Raw genomic sequence first — 21,281 nt, 5'->3', positions numbered from 1 at the left:
ATACAGAAGAAAAATCCAGGCGCAGTGGCTCACACCTGTAATCCCAGCACTTTGGGAGGCTGAGGCGGGTGGATCACCAGGTCACGAGATCGAGACCATCCTGGCTAACACGGTGAAACCCTGTCTCTACTAAAAATACAAAAAATTAGCCAGGCGTGGTGGTGGGCGCCTGTAGTCCCACCTACTCAGGAGGCTGAGGCAGGAGAATGGCAGGAACCTGGAGGTGGAGCTTGCAGGGAGCCGAGATCACGCCACTGCACTCCAGCCTGGGCCACAGAGCGAGACTCCGTCTCAAACAACAACAAAAAAAGCCAGTTAAAAGGCATACTTAGAATTGGTATAGATGGTGCCTTCCTGGTTCTGTAAGTACTTTAAGGCTTGGCTGAGTGCAAACAGCTCACATGCTTGAGCAGACCAATTATTAGGAAACTTTCTTAACTCTATTTTTTTATGTTTTATTTTTTGAGACAGAGTCTTACTCTGTTGCCCAGGCTGGAGTACAATGGCGTGATCTCGGCTCACTGCAACCTCCACCTCCTGAGTTTAAGCAATTCTCCTGCCTCAGCATCCTGAGTAGTTCGCCACTACGCCCAGCTAATTTTTGTATTTTTAGTAGAGACGAGGTTTCACCATGTTGACCAGGCTGCTCTCGAACTCCTGACCTCAGGTGATCCTGCCCTCAGGTGATCCACACTCGCCTCAGCCTCCCAGAGTGCAGGGATTACAGGTGTGAGCCACAGAGCCCAGCCTCTTAACTCTATTTCCACAAGAGTTTTTCCTGTTAGTTACTGATTACGCATTGTGTCTTTTTCCTCGAATCACCTGGGAGGAACTATCTTTAAATAAGTGTCATCCCGTAATGCACTACGGCCGTCCGTGGGTTACCACATTAAGGATTGTTGTCAGTGGCCTCCATGCCTTTCGGTAAGTATTTCTTTTTTTTATTTTTTGAGACACAGTCTCATTTGTCGCCGAGGCTGGAGTGCAGTGGCACTGTGTCGGCTCACTGCAACCTCCGTCTCTCCTGAGTTCAAGCAATTCTCCTGCCTCAGCCTCCCGAGTAGCTGGGATTACAGGCTTCCACCACCGTGCCCGGCTAATTTTTTGTATTTTTAGTAGAGACACGGTTTCACCATATTAACCAGGATGATCTCCTGACCTCGTGATCTGCCCGCCTCGGCCTCCCAAAGTGCTGGGATTACAGGCGTGAGCCGCCACGCCGGGCGTACTCTGGCTTTTAAAAGAATGGGGCACGTTGCTCTTTCTTGACTACGTCTATCTCTCCTTTTCTCTTTCTCTTTAACTCTGTCTCTTTCTCTCTCTCTCTGTCTCTCCCTCTCTCTTTAACTCTGTGTCTCTCTCTCTGTCTCTCTCTTTGACTCTGTCTCTCTCTCTCTGACTTTCTGTGTTCCCTCTGTCAGTCTTTCTCTTTCCTCTAAGATTTTTTTTCCTTCTAGAATATCTTCTATAGGCTTATTTTTCTAGTTCTTTCTTTTGTAATTTGTGGTTAATATCTGGCCAATTGTTAGTGACAAATTCCTTGCCCAAGAGGATCCTCGACACCTTGACCAGCAGATTTTCTCGTTCTTTTAATCTGTCTAAAAATTATGTTACAGGCCCTTTATCTTTTCCCTGCTGTATGTTAAATATTCGGGTAAGATTCTGGGTTCGCAGCACGGATTCTTTAATCCCATTTATGATTAACTTCCTAAGGTCCTACATATTTTCTCAATGGGCCTCCGAGCCTGGCCAGAAGATTTTTATGGTAAAATTTTGTGATGGGAAAACTCATCCCAGAAAATTTTGAGACCTGATGCTTAGGCCTCAGCAGCTCGGAGAATACGTACTTCTGTCCCAGGACACCCAAATGTCGAGGCTTCCTTAAGCGCAGCCTGAATCAGGGCAGTGGTGTTGGGAGGTCGGCCCGCAGTGGCCCTTGTCAGGGAAGCCACAGCAGGGGCTGTTTCTGCCGCTGGGGAGTTTGGGCCCCTGAACCCAGCCTCTCAGCGACTGCCGTCCCGGCCGACGTCACCCGTGTCTGTGTCAGGGTGTGGCGTCTGCAGCCCCCAGGTGCCCGGAACGCTTGGAGCCCTGCAGTCCTGGGGCAGGCACAACCTCTGGATTGGTGTTGAGCATTTTTCTGGTTTTAAAGACCTTTCTCTTTTCCTGCGGCTTCTCAGCAACTTCTCAATGAGGAGAATTTACGGAAGCAGGAGGAGTCCGTGCAGAAGCACCATCAGACCTTCTTGGAGTCCATCAGGTGAGTGCTGCCCAGGCCCGGGCCAGCCGCAGATGGAGCCCCCGCAGGTGTGAGTCGCTGGTCCCAGGGCGCTCTCCAGCTCTCCCAGGTCTGGCCACTGTAGGCTGGCTCCTTGGTGGGGGCACTGCCCCCCCATCCTGGCAGGACCGGGCTGCTGTGTCAGGGCCTCACCCTCAACCTGCTTTTGCTATGTGGCGTGGGTCTTTGTTTCCCTCCTGGTCACACCACTGCTTTCCCCGCAGGACGGCTGGCACCTTGTTTGGGGAAGGATTCCGTGCCTTTGTGACAGACTGGGACAAAGTGACAGCCACGGTAAACATACACATAAAACAGGGCTGGCAGGTGGCTGAGGAGCAGCATGTGGGGGCCTCCTGGAGCCCCAGGTCCTGTCCCTGCTGGCTTTGCACAGGTCCTGGCGCTCTCCCAGCACGGAACAAGCCCAAAGTGGACCTGCTGGTAGGGGCTGCTCCTCCCTCCTTGAGCTGGGAGAAGAAAATGCAGTTGCCAGTCTGGGCCACACAGTGAGACCCCATCTCTACACATGGCACGTGCGTGTAGTCCCAGCTACTCAGGAGGCAGAGGTAGGAGAATCACTTGAACCCGGGAGGCAGAGGTTGCAGTGAGCCGAGATCCCCTCATTGCACTCCAACCTTGGGACAGAGCGAGGCTCCTTCTCAAAAAAAAAAAAGAAAGAAAAAACAGAAGGCGACCCTGACTCCATTTTGCAAAAACTCTCTTTATTCCTCAGAAAACCCTGAGAGTTCCATGTTCACAAATTTCTCTCTCCTTTAAAGCCTCACTCTTTTGTGCCCAGGCTCCGGCCTGATGTGGTGACACACCACGTCGCACATGGCTGCGTCCTCCGTGCCCCCCTGCCCAGCGCACAGTAGGTGCCCGGCACTCAGTGGGCACTTGCTCTGCCGTGGTGCCGGTGCCCAGTGCTGTGTCTACAGCGCCTGCCGGTAGCCTTGTCAGTGTGACAGTGAATGTCACAGGTGGTGTTGCCGCCATGTTGGTGAGACGGTGTCACATGAGGACATGAGGGAGCTGCTTAATGCACCGTTGGCTTTTGTTTGTATTTAGAGACAGGGTCTCACTCTGTCTCCCAGGCTGGAGTGCAGTGGCGCCACCTCGGCTCACTGCAACCTGCGCCTCCCGGGTTCAAGCGATTCTCCTGCCTCAGCCTCTCGTGTTGCCAGGATTACAGGTGCAGGTCACCATGCCCGGCTAATTTTTCTATTTTGGTGGAGACGGGGTTTCACCCTGTTGGCCAGGATGGTCTCGAACTCCTGACCTCAGGTGATCCACCTGCCTTGGCCTCAGAAAGTGCTATGATTACAGATGTGTACAACCATGCCTGGCCAGTTTTTGTATTTTTAGTAGGGATGGGGTTTTACCATGTTGGCCAGGCTGGTTGTGAACTCCTGGTCTCAAGTGATCTGCCCATCTTGGCCACCCAAAGTGCTGGGATTACAGGAATGAGCCACCAGGCCTGGCATAAACCATTTTTTTTTTTTTTTGAGATGGAGTTTCACTGTTGTTGCCCAGGCTTGAGTGTGATGGCGCGGTCTGGGCTCACTGCAACCTCCGCCTCACGGGTTCAAGTGATTCTCCTGCCTCAGCCTCCCAAGTAGCTGAGATTACAGGCATGTGCCATCAGGGCCAGCTAACTTTTTGTATTTTTAGTAGAGACAGGGTTTCTCCATGTGGGTTAGGCTGGTCTTCAACTCTTGACCTCAGGTGATCTGCCTGCCTCAGCCTCCCAAAGTGCTGGGATTACAGACCTGAGCTATTGCGCCCAGCCGGCCTAATCGATTTTTAAAACGAGTTACAGGTTTCCGGTTAGTCTTGTTTTCCAGGAATAAAGTACCATTTTTAGTGGCCAAGAATGTACCAGAGGGTGTAGCCCTGTGACATATCCGGCTGGGTCTGCCCAGGGCCCTGCTCAGCGACCGGTGCTTTGTAGGATTTATGCTGCCAGTTGCAGAGAAAATGGCCCTGAGTGAGGGCGCTATGACTGCCCCACCTGCCTCCTGTAACCACGTGGCTGTGGGATTCAGGGCCGGGAATTCGGGTTCCTGTGGGGCCAGCGCACGGCCCCGTGCTTCTCCCTCGGGCGGAGAGAGGGTGGGGGCAGCCCCGTGCATCTCCCACTCTAGGAGGGAGGGAGGGTGGGGGCCGGTGCGCCAGTGCGGTGTCTCTGCTGCAGGTGGCTGGGCTGACGCTGCTGGCTGTCGGGGTCTACTCAGCCAAGAATGCCACGCTTGTCGCCGGTCGCTTCATCGAAGCTCGGCTGGGGAAGCCGTCCCTGGTGAGGGAGACGTCCCGCATCACGGTGCTGGAGGCGCTGCGGCACCCCATCCAGGTAGCGGCGCGGGCCTGGCCCTCCCTGAGTGCAGTTCCTGGCTGAGTCCCTTCTGCCCCACGAGCACAGCCCATGCATACGCTCCTGTCCCTTCCATTTCCCCAGATAACGGGCACCTGCACGCTGATTCACAGGTGGGTTTTCCTGTCTGGCACTGTACCTTAGGGGTCTGCATCAGTGAGACCCTTCCCCCGTCTGCCTCAGTCTCCCCTGCTCAGGGCTCTTGATGGGGACTGGGAGCACATCGGGATTCTTGCAAGTCCCAGGACTTGGGTGTGCGGCCATCTGTCAGGGAAGCTGCTACAGGCCACTGTGTCTGGCGGCCTCCCTGGGGAGCCGTGCCACTTGCCAGCCCCCAAGGTGCCTGCTTTCCACATGGGGGTGGCGGGGTCTCCACAGGTCACTCGGTGGGTGGTTAAGAAAATGAAAGCTGGCAGGGTGCGGTGGCTCACGCTTGTAATCCCAGCACTTTGGGAGGCCAAGGCAGGTGGATCATGAGGTCAGGACATCGAGACCATCCTGGCTAACACGGTGAAACCCTGTCTCTACTAAAAAAAATACAAAAAATTGGCTGGGCGTGGTGGCGGGCGCCTGTAGTCCCAGCTACTCGGGAGGCTGAGGCAGGAGAATGGCGTGAACCCGGGAGGCGGAGCTTGCAGTGAGCCGAGATCACACCACTGCATTCCAGCCTGGGCGAGAGAGCCAGACTCCGTCTCAAAAAAAAAAAAAAAAAAAAAAAAAAACAGAAAAAAGAGAAGCCGATAAGGAACCGAAAAATGCCCCCAATCCCTGCAACAGACACCCAGTCTCCCGGTGGGGTGGGGTTCCAGCTCCGGGCCAGTCCTGGCTGTGCTTCAGGGCAGCTCCGTTTCTGTGTGTTACCGAGCGTGTCTGTGCATTGGTGGCTGTCCCGTGGCTGTGGCAGGTGACCCAATGGTGCTTCTCCTTCCTCTCTGGCAGGTCAGCCGGCGGCTCCTCAGTCGACCCCAGGACGCGCTGGAGGGTGTTGTGCTCAGTGTAAGTCGGTGTGCCTGGGACCGGGGAGGTGCAGGGAGGGGACCCCGCAGCTGGGCCGGGCTGTGGCCCTTGCTGGCGCTTGTGGTGGCACCCAGGAACTTCTGGCTCCTGATATGCGACTGCTGGGATCGTGCCGGGGATAGATAGGCTGCCCGTGAGCTGGGCGGCTCTCCGAGGAGCGGAGTCCGCACCCGGGCATTCCCGCAACCCCTGCCCCCGAGGCTTCCGTGGGTGCAGAGTGTGTCCCCCAAGCCCCCGTCTTCCCCGGCAGCCCAGCCTGGAAGCACGGGTGCGCGACATTGCCATAGCAACAAGGAACACCAAGAAGAACCGGGGCCTGTACGGGAATGTCCTGCTGTACGGGCCACCAGGCACCGGGAAGACGCTGTTTGCCAAGGTGAGAGTGCCTGGCTGCGCAGGTGGGCCAGGGGCCTCTGGGGGTCTCACCTGCCTGCAGGTGTCTGGCGGGCTCAGCCGCCTGGGGAATGGACCCCCCTTAGGCCTTTGCCCACCCTCATGTAGGCTCAGGGTGCTGGTGTGGGCAGCAGCGCCTCCCATCTTCCAGGCAGGGGACGTCTCCTGTCTGGCAGGCAGTGGCTTCCAGGGAGGGACGCCGGCAGGGGCTCCACACTCCAGGCAGAGTGTGCAGGCTTTGCAGAGGCGGAGGGAACATCTGTTCTGTCTCCCCTCACCCTTCCTGTCCAGAAACTCGCCCTGCACTCAGGCATGGACTACGCCATCATGACAGGCGGGGACGTGGCCCCCATGGGGCGGGAAGGCGTGACCGCCATGCACAAGCTCTTTGACTGGGCCAATACCAGCCGGCGCGGGTGAGACGCCCCCACAGCATGCACCAGGCCCTTTGCTGCGGCCCAGCAGGCTGCGTTCTCGGGAAGGGGGTCCAGGTGTCTTTTGGGGACCTTGTCTTTCTGCAGCTCTGTCCTTGTGGCCACGCAGGAGGCCCAGTGGAGGGTCCCTCGGAGGGAAAGTCCCCTGAATGTGGACCCTGGTGGACACGAGGCCCCCAGCGTGTGGAAGCTGCCAGTGGGATACTTAGGGCAGAAGGGAGGTGGGGTGGGTGCAGGGGGAGAGGGGTCTTCACAGCTGCAGGGGAGGCTCCTCCACAGCCGCCCTCCCTCCAACACGCGTGCAGGTGGACGTGGGCACTGGTTCCCTTTTGTAGAACCATTTGAAAGTTAGCTGAAGACAGCATGGCACGCACCCTTCAATAGGCCCCACAGTGACCCCGCGCAGGGCACAGCCTGGGCACCCTTGCGGCCTCAGCTGTCCTCGTTGCCACCACGTTCCTCATGGCTGGCACCCTCCCCTCTGGCCTTTGACCTTTCACTTTAGAAGACCCTGCCCCTGGCGTGGACTCTGAGCGGCCACCAGTGCTACACTGGGCAGGGTGGGGGTGAAGCCTGTGGAGCGGAGTCTGTTGCCCTCCTGTGTGGTTGGCTTCCCAGGGCCTTCTGAGGCCGGGCGGTGGTCAGCTGCCTATAGGCCGGGTGGATCAGCTTCTGTCGGGTCCAGGACTTAGGGCTCCGATGGGGCAGAGCCTGACCCCGTGGGGATCTGCCTGCTCAGCCTGTTCCCGCCGTGGCCGGATGCTGCTGTGGGCTGCTCCTGGCGTCACTCTCGCCCCGGTTGGCCTCCCTCTCATTCACAGCCTCCTGCTCTTCGTGGATGAAGCAGACGCCTTCCTTCGGAAGCGAGCCACTGTGAGTGACACTAAACCTCTGCCTGGCCACAGGAGGGTGATGGGGTGGGTGCGGCTCTCATCCTGGGCCAGGCCGCAGCCCACTGCTCAATTTCTTTTTCTCGAAGTTTTGTGTGAAGAACACAGCATTTTTGGCCAGGTGCGGAGGCTCACGCCTGTAATCCCAGCACTTTGGGAGGCTGAGGTAGGCAGATCATAAGGTCAGGAGATTAAGACCATCCTGGCTAACACGGTGAAACCCCGTCTCTACTAAAAATACAAAAAAAATTAGCCGGGTGTGGTGGTGGCGCCTGTAGTCCCAGCTACTCAGGAGGCTGAGGCAGGAGAATGGCGTGAACCCGGGAGGCGGAGCTTGCAGCGAGCCGAGATCGCGCTACTGTGCTCCAGCCTGGGTAACACAGCGAGACTCCGTCTCAAAAAAAAAAACAAAACAAAAAACACAGCATTTTTTTAGGTCAGCTTAAAGTTAAGGTTTGGCTTTTGAGGGTGTTTTGTTTTGTTTTGTTTTTGAGATGGTGCCTTGCTCTGTCAGAGTGGAGTTCAGTGGCATGATCTCGGCTCACTGCAACCTCTGTTTCCCAGTGCGAGCTATTCTCCTGCTTCATCCTCCCAAGTAGCTGGGATTATAGGCACCCGCCACCACACCCAGCTAATTTTTGTATTTTTAGTAGAGATGGGGTTTCAACATGTTGGCCATGATGGTCTAGATCTCTTGACCTTGTAATGCACCCACCTCAGCCTCTCAAAGTGCTGGTATTACAGGTGTGAGCCACTGCACCCAATCTATTTTTATTTTTATTTATTTGAGACAAAGTCTCACTCTATCCCTTAAGCTGGCTTGCAGTGGCGCAGTCTTGGCTCGCTGCAACCTCCGCCTCCTGGGTTCAAGCTAGTCTCCTGCCTCAGCCCCCTGAGTAGCTGGGATTACAGGTGTTTGCCACCACACCCAGTTAAGTTTTTTGTATTTTTAGTAGAGATGGGGTTTCACTATGTTGGTCAGGCTGGTTGAGAACTCCTGACCTCAAATGATCTGCCCGCTGCTGCCTCCCAAAATGCTGGGATTACATGCCTGATCCACCACGCCCAGCCATACAGTTATTATTTTAAAACAGGGTCTCTGTCGCCCAGGCTGGAGTGCAGTGGCATGATCACAGCTCACTGTTGCCTCGACCTCTCGAGCTCAAGCAATCCTCCTGCCTCAGCCGCCCGAGTAGCTGGGACTGCAGGTGCACAGTGCCATGCCTAATTTTTTTTTTTTTTTTTTTTTTTTTTTTGAGATGGAGTTTTGCTCTTGTTGCCCAGGCTGGAGTGCAATGGCGCGATCTTGGCTCACCGCAACCTCCGCCCCCTGGGTTCAAGCGATTCTCCTGCCTTGGCCTCCCAAGTAGCTGGGATTACAGTCATGCACCACCACATCCAGCTCATTTTGTATTTTTTTTAGTAGAGACTGGGTTTCTCCATTTTGGTCATGCTAGTCCCGAACTCCCGACCTCAGGTTATCTGCCTACCTCGGCCTCCCAAAGTGCTGGGATTACAGGCATAAGCCATCGCGCCCAGCCCCAGCTAATTTTTTTGTTATGTTAGTAGAGATGGAGTTTCTCCTCATTGCCCAGGCTGGGCTCGAACTTCTGAGCTAAAGAGATGCTCCCGCCTTGACTTTCTGAAGTTCTGGGATTACAGACATGAGCCCCCACGCCCAGTCAGGGTTTTTTGTTTTGTTTTTTTTTTTGTTTTTTTTTGTTTTTTGTTTTTTTCTGGAGACAGTCTTACTCTGTCGCCCACGCTGGAGTGCAGCGGTGCAATTTCAGCTCGCTGCAACCTCTGCCTCCCAGGTTTAAGTGATTCTCGTGCCTCAGCCTCCCATGTAGCTGGTACTACAGGTGTGCCACCACGTCTGGCTAATTTTTGTATTTTTAATAGGGACGGGGTCTCACCATGTTGGCCAGGATGGTCTCAAACTCCCTACCTCAGGTGATCTGCCCGCCTCGGCCTCCCAAAATGCTGGATTACGTGCGTGAGCCACCGCCCCTGGCCCTGGTCAGGCTTTTGAGTTTAGATCCATGAAAGTGTCGCCACGTCCCTGCTCCCTGCAGGAGGGAGGCCTGCGGGACTTTCTGCTGTAGCTGTTTACAAGGCTTTGCTCCTGGTGCCTAAGGCTGGAAACTTCTCTCTGCAGGAGAAGATAAGCGAGGACCTCAGGGCCACACTGAACGCCTTCCTGTACCGCACGGGCCAGCACAGCAACAAGTCAGGGAGCCCCTCGGGTCCTGGGCCCCCGGGCACGGCTGTGCAGCCGTCGTCCTTGGTTCCCACCGAGGGACCTGAGGGTCCCTGGCTCACAGTGCTGGGCAGCTGCCGTGGCCTCAGTGTGCCCACCTCGGATGTCCCCCGGGAACGGCCCAGCTCGGGACAGCGCGGGGTGTCACTGAGGAACATGCGGGGGCCTCCCGGGCAGAGCTGGGGTCAGTCCTGTCCTCACAGCCCTGTGCGGCGCCGCCCCAGCTTGCAGGTCCCCGTGCCCCTAGGTTTCTGCGGTCCTGTGCCTGCAAGGGAGGTGGTCTCATCGTGTGAGGCTCTGCTGGGTCTCCCTTGGAGGGTGTGGGTGCCCTGGGGTGGGAGATGGAGACACGTTTGCTCCCATGGGAAGCTGGGCACGAGCAGGTCCTGTGTGTCGGGGCGGAACCTGGGGCCTTGGTCCCCCGCCCGGATGCTGGCCAGGGTTGCACCCTCCAGGCTTGGGGCCCACCCAACTTTGTGTGGCCTCTGTGGGCTGCCGCCCAGAGGTCCCCGGTAGGGTGACCGCCCCGTGGCCAGGCTCCCTAGTCCTTCCCAAATCCCCTAATTTTGAGTTTTCTTGGTCGCCTGGGCCCCTCCAGCCCCAGTCACGTGTCACACGGAGGATCAAGTCCTGCCAGTCGGCTGTGGCTGACTCCTCAGGCACGTTGGGCTTGCTGGCTCAGCTGCTGCCGGTAGATGCTACCTGGAGCCCTGACTCGGGTCCTTCCGAGAGAGGCAAGGCTGGGGTCCTGCTGAGCCTCCGCTGAACCCGGGCCCTGGAGGTCCTGCTCCTGGCTTGCATGGCCGTGATTTTTTTTTTTTTTTTTTTTTTTTTTTTTTTTGAGATGGAGTTTTTGCTTTTTCTGCCCAGGCTGGGGTGCAATGGCGTGATCTTGGCTCACTGCAACCTCCGCCTCCGCGGTTCAAGCGATTCTCCTACCTCAGCCTCCCAAGTAGCTGGGATTACAGGCATGCACCACCACACCCGGCTAATTTTTTGTATTTTTTCTTTTTTAGTAGAGATGGGGTTTCACCATGTTGGTCGGCTGGTGTCGAACTCCAGACCTCAGGTGATCCACCCGCCTCGACCTCCCAAAGTTCTGGGATTACAGGCGTGAGCCACTGCATCCGGCCAGCGTGGCCGTAATCTTGACATGGACTCTGGGTCCCGCATCCCTGCTCCGAGCACAGTGCGGCTCAGGTAGCAGGAGAGAGTGGTGTTCCCCGCGCTGCCTATCAGGCTGGGCGAGGGTCAGTGGGGAAGTGGCACACAGGGCGAGAACAGAGGCCCAGGAAGCCGGGCGGGGGGACAGCTGGGCATGGTGGGGCAGGCAGGCTGGTGACCAGGGCTGTGGCCGCGTTCTCCCCGTGTTTCCTGTGCTCACAAGCTGCTGCTTTAGATTCTCCCAAAAAGTCTCCCTGAGGGGGCTGAGGAGCCCCCTTGCCCTCGGGACAGCTTGGCTGGCAGCCCCAGCGTTTCCGTCCCCGTCCCCGTCCCCGTCCCCGTCCCCGTCCCCGTCCTGCAGATTCATGCTGGTCCTGGCCAGCTGCCACCCCGAGCAGTTCGACTGGGCCATCAATGCCTGCATTGACGTGATGGTCCACTTCGACCTGCCGCAGCAGGAGGAGCGGGCGCACCTGGTGAGAATGTATCCTGACAAGTATGTTCTTAAGCCGGCCACAGAGGGAAAGCAGTAAGTGTCCCGCCCCACCAGCCCCCCATCCAGGGGCCCTCACTCAGGGTCCACCCCTGCTCCTCTTCTCCGGACACACCCAGCAGGCCCTGTCTCCAGGGTGGGCACCACCTCCCCGACCTGCGGTTTCGTGCAGGAGCCCTGTGGGCCCCAAGGGTCCCAGAGGCTGCATCCAGGGAGGTCCTGCCACCCTTTCCTCATCCCCACCTGAGAACAGCCTGGTGGCGTGTCTTCCAGTTTGGAGGCACAGTCCACTGTCACTTACAAACCTTTAACTTTTTTTTTTTTTTTTTTTGAGGCGAAGTCTCGCTCTTGTCCCCCAGGCTGGAGTGCAGTGGCACGATCTCGGCTGACTGCAACCCCTGCCTCCTGGGTTCATGCCATTCTCCTGCATCAGCCTCCTGAGTAGTTGGGATTACAGGTGCCCACGACCATGTCCGGCTACTTTTTGTATTTTTGTGGAGATGCAGTTTCACCATGTTGGCCAGGCTGGTCTCGAACCCGTGACCTCAGGCGATCCACCCGCTTCAGCCTCCCAAAGTGCAGGGATTACAGATGTGAGCCACCGCGCCCGGCCTCTTTTACGTTCCTCTTCACTACGCGGAGGGCTGTGAGGAAATCCTGTGCTCGGCCACCCCCAGGCCGCCCTGGCTGTGAGGGGAGGTGACGCAACGCGGAGTGTTGCTCTGAGACTCCCATGTCGGGATTCGAAGGAGAGTCTCCTCATGAGACCCCCATGTCGGGACTGGAGGGAGAGGCTCCTCATGAGACCCCCGTGTAGGGATTGGAGGGAGAGGCTCCTCATGAGACCCCCGTGTAGGGATTGGAGGGAGAGGTTCCTCATGAGACCCCCGTGTCAGGACCGGAGGGAGAGGCTCCTCATGAGACCCCCGTGTAGGGATTGGAGGGAGAGGCTCCTCATGGTCCACTGCTGGCTTCTGGCCTGGCCTCCCTCCAGCTGCCACACCCGGCCCTGGAGCCTCATGGTGTGGGGCGCGGCTCCTGCTGCACATGTGCCTTGAGGCTGTCAGGCTCCCCGTTGCTGGCGGTGGGTGCAGCAGGCACGGTGGGCAGAGCCCTCCAGGTGATGAGGGGCCCTGGCGCCACACACCAGCTGCCTCAGGAACACTCCAGATGAGCAGAGGCTGCTCCACTTCTTGGCGTCTCCAGGTCTCCGGTTTCTGAGTCCTTCTGTGCACCTGACCTAAATGTCTGCTGTCTCCAGTGACGACAAAAGCTGCTCTGTTCCAAAAAGAGCCTAGTTCTCCCCTGCCGACCCCTCCACTGCCGCCTGCTCCATGCCAGCCCAGCTTTCCGGGCCTCAGTTTCCCTATGCCCTCCCCTGCCCTGGGCTCCCCCACCCCATGGCTGCTCGTAGCTCTGGCACCATGACCCGGCTTCTGTGGCCTCCAGGCAGAAGCTTTTGCTAGAACTCAGGGCTCCGCCACTGCCAACATAACGGCCATGTGCCCCGGGGGTGCTGAGCGGGCAGGGCTGGTGTGAGGGGGGGGTGTGACCATCTCCAGGCCCCACAGCTGCCCCCTTCCTGCTCAGCCCAGGCCTGGCTTGCATCAGGGAGGGGGTGGAACTTGGTTGTCACAGGTAGAGTCCCTCCTAAGGGGGCATCTGGCATGGGTGTCTGCCTGGCTGCCTGTCTTCCAGCCTCCACCTCGTGGTGTGGGATCCGCAGCCTCGGCCGGCCCACTTGGGACCTCCTTCCCCAGGCGCCTGAAGCTGGCCCAGTTTGACTTTGGGAGGAAGTGCTCGGAGGTCGCTCAGCTGACGGAGGGCATGTCGGGCTGGAAGATCGCACAGCTGGCTGTGTCCTGGCAGGTGAGTCAGGCTCGGGCACGCCCACCCAGACGGGACCCCAGCTGCTGTGGAGATGCTCGGTTGCGCCAGGCCTGTCCCAGCACCGGTGTCATGCGGGAGCTTCTGTTGAGGGGTTTTCGGTGCACAGATGTGACACGGGGCCCCCGCCCCAGTTGGGCCGCTCCACACAGTGGCACGCACCTGCTCCAGCAAGAAGGGTGGGGCCATGTCGGTGGCTGACGGTGACAGGTCAGGAAGCCAGTGCGGCATCCTAGTGGCCCGGGCTCTGCCAGGTGGGGTGGGAGGCTTCTGATGCTCACCTTGGCAGACAGGCACCCCCCCGGTGTGAATGGTCATCAGGACAAGCCCCACCTGAGTTTGGTGGTGGGGGTGGAGGGACATTGTGTTTCTTGGACCAAGTCCGTTGGCTTGGTCCTGCTTGATGGGCCCAGACACATGGGTGGGAGTGGCCTCTGATTGTCCCACAGCCAGTTGTTCTTCGGGGGCACCCCTCCTGCAGCTCTATGGCTGCTCCAGGACTGAGGAACTGGGACTCACAGGAGTGTGGGCGTGGCCATCCAGAAAGCTTTGGTCTTTGGGGGTTGCTAGAAAAGCAAAACCAGGTCTGTGGGGCAGAAGGCGCAGAGGCCATGCACAGGCATCGCTGCCTCTGGGGTCCGGAGAGTCTGTGTGACAACCTGGTCCCTTGATCCAGCAGCGCTTTAATGTGTGACAGCTTAATGAAGTAGCTAATTACCTTGATTTGAATGCTGGAGCTGGGGTATGTAGGGAGCTGCATTAGTCAGTACAGGCTGGGTTATGCTGCTGTGACAAAGAGCCCCAGATCTCAAACCCCGTCCTTGTGGGTCAGCTGAGGTCTCTGTTCCAGGCAGTCCCCACTTGGAACCAGGTCTGTTTCCACAACTAAGAAAGCAGAGGCCGGGTGTGGTGGTGGCTGATGCTTGTATTTCCAGCATTTGGGGAGGCCAAGTCAGTCAGATTATTTGAAGCCAGGAGTTCAGGACCAGTCTGGAAAGCAAGTCAAGAACCCATCTCTACAAAAAATAAAAAAATTAGCCAGACCTAGTGGTGCATACCTGTAATGCCAGCTGCTTGGGAGGCTGAGGTGGGAGGATTACTTGAGTCCAGGAGGCGGAGGCTGCAGTGAGCTGTGATTGTGCCACGACACTCCAGCCTGGGTTACAGAGCGAGACCCTGTCTTAAAAAATAAGAATAATTTGGACTGGGCACGGTGGCTTATGCCTGTAATCTCAGCATGCTGGGAGGCAAAGGAGAGAGAATCACTTGAGGCCAGGAATTCGAGACCAGCCTGGCCAACATGTCGAACTCCACCTCTACTAAAAATACAAAAGTTGGTCGGGCATGGTGGTGGTGCATGCCTGTATTCTCAGCTACTCGAGAGGCTGAGGGAGGAGAATCACTTGAACCCAGGAAGTGGAGGTTGCGGTGAGCCAAGATCGTGCCACTGTACTTCAGCCTGAGCAACAGAGTGAGACTGTCTCAAAAAACAAACCAACCAACCAGGAGTGTGGTCGACTGCTGGGCCTGCCATAACCACTGGGGTGTGTGTGCCCACAGCTCTGAAGGCTACAGGCCCAAGGTCAGGGTGTCAGCTCGGTCCCTCCCTGTGGAGTGTTCTTTGCTGGGTCCTCATGTGGCAGAGAGAGCAACTCAGCTCTCTCTGGTGTCCCTTATCAGGACGCTCATCCTGCACTGCTCACAGCGGTGGTGGTGAGCCACCGCGCCCAGCACCAACTTTGTCCTTCAAGAGTTTTTTTCTTTTTGTGCTGGGCACGGTGGCTCACACCTGTCATCCTAGCACTTTGGGAGGCTGAGGTGGGTGGATTGCCTGAGGTCAGGAGTTCAAGACCAGCCGGGCCAACATGGTGAAACCCTGTCTCTACTAAAAATATGAAACTTAGCTGGGCATGGTGGTGTGTGCCTGTAGTCCCAGCTACTCAGGAGGCTGAGGCAGGAGAATCGCTTGAACCCTGGAGGCGGAGGTTCCAGTGAGCTGAGATGGTGCCATTGAACTCCAGTCTGGGCTATTCAGGATCCCTTGAGATTCCATATGAATTTTAGGAATGGTTTTCCTATTTTTGTAAAACATAATTGGGGTTTTCACAGGGATTGCATTTAGTCTCTATGTTGCTTTGATGTCTCTCAGCAATATTGTGTGGTCTTCTTATTTTGTCTTTTTGAGATGGAGTCTCGCTCTGTCACCCAGGCTGGAGTGCAGTGTTGCGATCTTAACTCACTGCAACCTTAGCCTCCTGGGTTAAAGTGATTCTCCTGACTCAGCCTCCTGAGTAACTGGGATTACAGGCACGCGCCAACATGCCCAGCTAATTTTTGTATTTTTAGTAGAGACGGGGTTTCGCCATGTTGGCCAGGCTGGTCTCGATCTCCTGACATGAGGTGATCCATCTGCCTCTGGCTCCCAAAGTGCTGGGATTCAGGTGTGGGCCACCACGCCTGGCCAGTTTTCACTGTACAAGTCTTTCACCTTCTTGGTTAAGTGAATTTCCAAGTATTTTATTCTTTCAGATGCTCTTGTAAATGGAAATGGTTTCATAATTTCCCTTTCAGATTATTCATTGTGGGCCGGGTGCGGTGGCTCACGCCTGTAATCCCAGCACTTTGGGAGGCCGAGGCGGGCAGATCATGAGGTCAGGAGATCGAGACCATCCTGCCTAACACGGTGAAACCCTGTCTCTACTAAAAATACAAAAAATTAGCTGGGCATGGTGGCAGGCACCTGTAGTCCCAGCTACTTGGGAGGCTGAGGCAGGAGAATGGCGTGAACCCTGGAGGCGGAGCTTGTAGTGAGCCGAGATTGTGCCACTGCACTCCAGCCCAGGCGACACAGTGAGACTGTCTCAAAAAAAAAAAAAAAAAAAAAGAAAAGAAAAGATTATTCATTGTTAGTATGTAGAATTGCAGCTGTTTTTGCTGTTGATTTTGTATCCTGTAACTTTGCTGATGTCAAGGGGTTGTTTTTTCCAATATGGATTCTAGGATTTTCTACATATAAGATGATGTCATCTGAGAACAGGTGATTTTACCTCTCCCTTTTCAGTTTGGATGATTTCTTTTTCTTGTCTAATGGCCCTGGCCACAACTTCCAGTGGTATGTGGAATAGAAGCAGTAAAGCATTCTTGCCTGGTTCCTTACTCAGAGGAAAAGCTTCCAGTTTTTCACCACTGAGTTGTCACCTGTGGGCTTGTGATATATGGCCTTCATTGTGTTTGGGGTGTATCCTTCAATTCTTGGTTTGGTGAGTGTTTTTATCATAAAAGTGTGAGGTGGGTGGATCACCTGAGGTTGGTAGTTCGAGGCCAGCCTGACCAACAAGGAGAAACCCCGTCTCTACTAAAAATACAAAATTAGTTCAGTGTGGTGGTGCATACCCGTAATCCCAGCTACTCGGGAAGCTGAGGCAGGAGAATCGCATGAATGCGGCAGGCAGAGATTGCAGTGAGCCGAGATCGTGCCATCGTGCTCCAGCCTGGGCAAGAAGAGCAAAATTCTGTCTCAAGAAAACAAAAAACAATGGCTGGGTGCGGTGGCTCACGCCTGTAATCCCAGCATATTGGGAGGCTGAGGCGGGTGGGTCACGAGGTCAGGAGATTGAGATCATCCTGGCTAACATGGTGTGAAACCCTGTCTCTACTAAAAACATAAAAAATTACCTGGGTGTGGTGGCGGGTAGCTGTAGTCCCAGCTACTCAGGTGGCTGAGGCAAGAGAATGGCGTGAACGTGGGAGGCAGTGGTTGCAGTGAGCTGAGATGCCTGGGCGACACAGCGAGACTTCATCTCAAAAAAAAAAAAAAAAAAAAAAAAAAAGTTGTATTTGGCCAAATGTTTTTCCTGCAACAGTTGAGAGGGTCATGTGGTTTCCTTCCTCCACTCTGCTGATATTGATTGATTTTTGTATGTTGAACATTTCGTATGTGGAACATTGATTGATTTTCATATGTTGAACTATCCTTGCATTCCAGGAATAAATCCTGCTTGGTCAGGGTGTAGAATGCTTTTACTATACTGCTGAATTCATTTTGCTGAGGACTTTTCCCAACAATGCTCATCAGGGATATTGGCGTGTCATTTTTCTTGTGGTGTCTTTGTCTGGCTTTGATATGAGGGTAATGCTGGCCTCCTAGGATGAGTGAGGAAATGTTCAATTTGTCCAAGAGTTTGAGGAGTGGTGCTGATTCTCCTTAATGTTTTGTGAATTCACATGTGAAGAACTCAGGTACAGGTCTTGTCTTTCACCTTTTACAGCTTGAAGATTTTAGGTTCCTAGAAAAATTGCAAGGGTAGCACAGAGAGCTCCCGGGCCCGGGGCCTTGCCACATGGTGAACATCATGTGTCACTGTTGGCCCCACCCACAACTGGGTCTTGCCCCAGAATCCCACCCAGGAGGCCACATGACATTTAGCTGTCACTTCTGGTAGGCTCCTGCCAGGTCCTGTGATTCCTGGAGGGGTGGCCCCGTGAGCATCTGCTCAGCCCCTTTCCTCTGCTGGGCCCTGGGTGAGGTGCAGCCACTCAGGTGGACCCTGAGGGTCCCTGCACATGTTTGCCCTCTATTGGGTGGGCTCAAGACCAAAAATGATGTTGAGCACTCCCGGGCCCCTGATGCACAGTGGTGGTGCGGCTCTGGTCAGTGTCTCCTGTGCTCCCGGGCCCCTGACTCACAGTGACGGTCCAGCTCTGGTCAGTGTCTCCTGCGCTCCTGGGCCCCTGACCCACAGTGGTGGTCCAGCTCTGGTCAGTGTCTCCTGCACTCCTGGGCCCCTGACCCACAGTGATGGTCCAGCTCCAGTCAGTGTCTCCCCACACAGTGGCTTGGCGAGGGGTGGGCGCTGGCAGAGGGGACGGGCACCACGTGGTCATCCCCATGGCAGGTTCTGTTGTGGTGACGGTGTTGTGGGAGGATGGTGTGCTGCTGCCCCTGCACCCCGTGAGATGAATCCTGCCTCTGGGAGACACAGCCGGGATGGGGCGAGGGACCCACTCAGCTGTCTGGGAAGGGTCCCCTGCCCTGTGCTTCCTCCAGGCATCCTGGTGTGCTCCTGAGCATGGCGCCCAGTGGGGGTCCCCACACCCTCACCGTGACCCACGGGTGCCTCCCCTTGGGGACTCCATGCCCTTTGCTGGCATTGGGATGGACAGTGACCTGTCTGTGGCAGAAGGGCTGGACCTGAGGCTGCCTGAAGCCACACCGAGGGCCACAGCCCCAGCAGCTCCAGCCTCCACGTGCTAGATGCCATGCCCTGTGCCCAGGAGGACAGGGAAATGGAGGCAGAGGTGGCCTTGATGTCCCAAGGTGGGCAGTAGCTGCCTCTGCCCTGGAGGCCTGTGAGGGTCAGGGGCTGAGGGTCTCAGGTGCACTGTGACCCGGAGGCGCTGCCTGGCCACGGCCGAGACTCGCAGAGGGTCTGCAATTCCCACCTGCCTCTCGGAAGCTGCCCTGGGTCGGCCCTCAGTGAGGCTCCGCCTTGGGCTTTTTATTATTAGAAAGTCATTGAGCAACAGCAGTGCTGAGGACGCAGGCAGGGCTGTGGGCACTGCAGGGGCTGCCCCCGGTGTCCACACATGTGCTGGGCTCTGCCAAGGTGCAGGAAGCCTGTGTTTCACCCTCAGGCCATCCTGGAGCCCCTGGTTTGGCCCCTCCCCACCTCGGGGCCCTGGTGTGCATTTGGGGTGGGGGGTTCCCATGGCGGCCTCCCTCAGCTCGCTCTCTCCCCACTAGGCCACGGCGTATGCCTCCGAGGACGGGGTCCTGACCGAGGCCATGATGGACGCCTGTGTGCAAGACTTTGTCCAGCAGCACCAGCAGATGATGCGCTGGCTGAAGGGGGAGAGGCCTGGGCCGGAGGACGAGCAACCCTCATCCTGAGTCCATGGCGAGACCACACCTCAGGGAGCCTGGCCGTGGACCCCCCCACCCCTGCCTTTCCGGCCCTGCACATTTAGAAAATACTCCCCATAATAAAGTCCCACAAGGGCCACACGGCTGTGTCTGTGTATTGGCTGACGCGGGGCGGGATTTGGGGCCCTCTAATGTCCCCCTGGGGTCAAAGGTGACAGAAAAGGCAGAGGCTGGAGCTTTCTGGAGAATTTAACCACAGAGGGGTGGGCTTCACATGAGGTGCCTGCCACGGCGGGGCCAGGTGCCTGAATGCCGCCCGGGACCGGCTGCCCATGCCCCATCCTGAGGCCGTGCAGACGCGGGTGCCCCTTTGCCTCCCTCCCCTCCGCCAGAGCTGGCTCCGGCCACACACAAGGTGGAGGAAGTGCACAGGAAACAGACACAGCGTCTTCAAACAGATGCACCCCCACCCCCGCTTTGCAGCTAGTCCCTGCAAACCTTGATGATGGGGCTGGGGGCGGTGGCTCATGCCTGGAATCTCAGTGAGGCCAAGGAGGGTGGATCACCTGAGGTCAGGTGTCCTCCACCAGCCTGGCCAACATGGTGAAACCCCATCTCTCCTAAAAAAAAAAATTACAAAAATTAGCTGGCCGTGGTGGCAGGTGCTTGAAATCCCAGGTACTCAGGAGCCTGAGGCAGAAGAATCACTTGAATCCGGGAAGTGGAGGTTGCACTGAGCCGAGACCACGCGATTGCACTGCAGCATGGGCAAAAAGAGTCAAACTCCCTCTTTAAAAAAAAAAAAAAAAAAGGCCAGGTGAGCCCGTGCTGGTGGTCCGAGCTTCTTGGCTTGGAGGCTGAGGTAGGAGGATCGCCTGAGCATGGGAGGCAGAGGTTGCAGTGAGCCAAGATCGCACCATTGCACTCCAGCCTGGGTGACAGAGTGAGACCCTCTCAATAAATAACCAAAACCTTGGTTACAGCCGTGGGGTGGGGGTGGGGTCGGGGGCGTCTGACTATGGCTGGGGAACTCATTTGGTTTTTCTCCTCCTCTCCTATTTTTTTGAGTAGAGACGGGGTCTCTTTGTTGCCCAGGCTGGTCTCCAACTCCTGGGCTCAAGCAATCCTCCTGTCTTGGCCTCCCAAAGTGTTGGGATTACAGGCTTGAGCCGCCGTGCCTGGCCTGTTTTTTTTTTTTTTTTTTTTTTTGGCGACGGAGTCTTGCTCACCCAGGGTGGAGTGCAGTGGTGGGATCTCGGCTCACTGCAACCTCCACCTCCAGGGTGTCAGGCCTCTGGGCCCAAGCTAAGCCATCATATCGCCTGTGACCTGCACTTATACATCCAGATGGCCTGAAGCAACTGAAGACCCACAAAACAAGTGAAAATAGCCTTAACTGATGACATTCCACCATTGTGATTTGTTTCTGCCCCACCCTCGCTGATCAATGTACTTTGCAATCTCCTCCACCCTTAAGAAGGTTCTTTGTAATTCTCCCCACCCTTGAGAATATACTTTGTGAGATCCACCTCCTGCCCGCAAAACATTGCCCCTAACTCCCCCGCCCATCCCAAAATCTATAAGAACTCATGATAATCCACCACCCTTTGCTGACTCTCTTTTTGAACTCAGCCCGCCCGCACCCAGGTGAAATAAACAGCCTTGTTGCTCACACAAAGCCTGTTTGGTGGTCTCTTCACACGGACGCGCGTGACACAGGGTTCAAGCAATTTTCATGACTAAACGTCCGGAGTAGCTGGGATTACAGGTGCACGCCACCATGCCCAGGTTAATTTTTGTATTTTTGGCAGAGACGGGGGTCTCACCATGTTGGTCAGGCTGGTCTCAAACTTCTGTTTTCAGGTGATCTGCCCACCTCGGCCTCCCAAAGTGCTGGGATTACGGGTGTGAGCCACCGTGCCTGGCCGGCATTTTCTGGCTTCTGTTTTTTGTTTTTGTTTTTTTCTGAGACAGAGTTTCACTGTCGCCCAGACTGGAGTGCAGTGATGAGATCTCAGCGGCTCACTGTGTTATATGTAAATTTTCTGTGCCGCCAAAGAAGTAGAACTCAAATATAAACTTTTCTCAGCTAGATAATTTACTTCTATGGAAGGGGGTTGTCTCATAGATGAAGCAATGGCGAGCGCTTGGACAAGAGAGGGGAAGGGGTTCTTATTCCTGACGCAGGTAGCCTCTACTGCTGTGTGGTTCCCCTATTGGCTAGGGTTAGACCG

The 21,281-nt window shown here is 56.1% G+C and overlaps 1 protein-coding gene across 1 annotated transcript; it reads left to right on the top strand.

The window, feature by feature from the left end:
- The first annotated feature begins 859 nt into the window (after nucleotides 1-859).
- On the top strand, nucleotides 860-19,174 carry ATAD3C (ATPase family AAA domain containing 3C). Its single transcript, XM_054441245.1, has 13 exons — nucleotides 860-924; nucleotides 2,048-2,096; nucleotides 2,181-2,260; nucleotides 2,503-2,572; nucleotides 4,470-4,625; nucleotides 5,586-5,642; nucleotides 5,914-6,039; nucleotides 6,348-6,472; nucleotides 7,312-7,363; nucleotides 9,539-9,609; nucleotides 11,166-11,333; nucleotides 13,058-13,166; nucleotides 18,928-19,174. The coding sequence occupies exons 1-13, from the start codon at nucleotides 860-862 to the stop codon at nucleotides 19,072-19,074; spliced, it is 1,275 nt and encodes a 424-aa protein (XP_054297220.1). The 3' UTR covers nucleotides 19,075-19,174.
- The last annotated feature ends 2,107 nt before the right edge of the window (nucleotides 19,175-21,281 follow it).

The sequence above is a fragment of the Pongo pygmaeus genome, chromosome 1 (genome assembly GCF_028885625.2).
Source record: "Pongo pygmaeus isolate AG05252 chromosome 1, NHGRI_mPonPyg2-v2.0_pri, whole genome shotgun sequence".
Lineage (NCBI taxonomy): Eukaryota > Metazoa > Chordata > Mammalia > Primates > Hominidae > Pongo > Pongo pygmaeus.
Note: the sequence above shows the minus strand (reverse complement) of the source record. Positions and strands in the feature narration are given on the sequence as shown.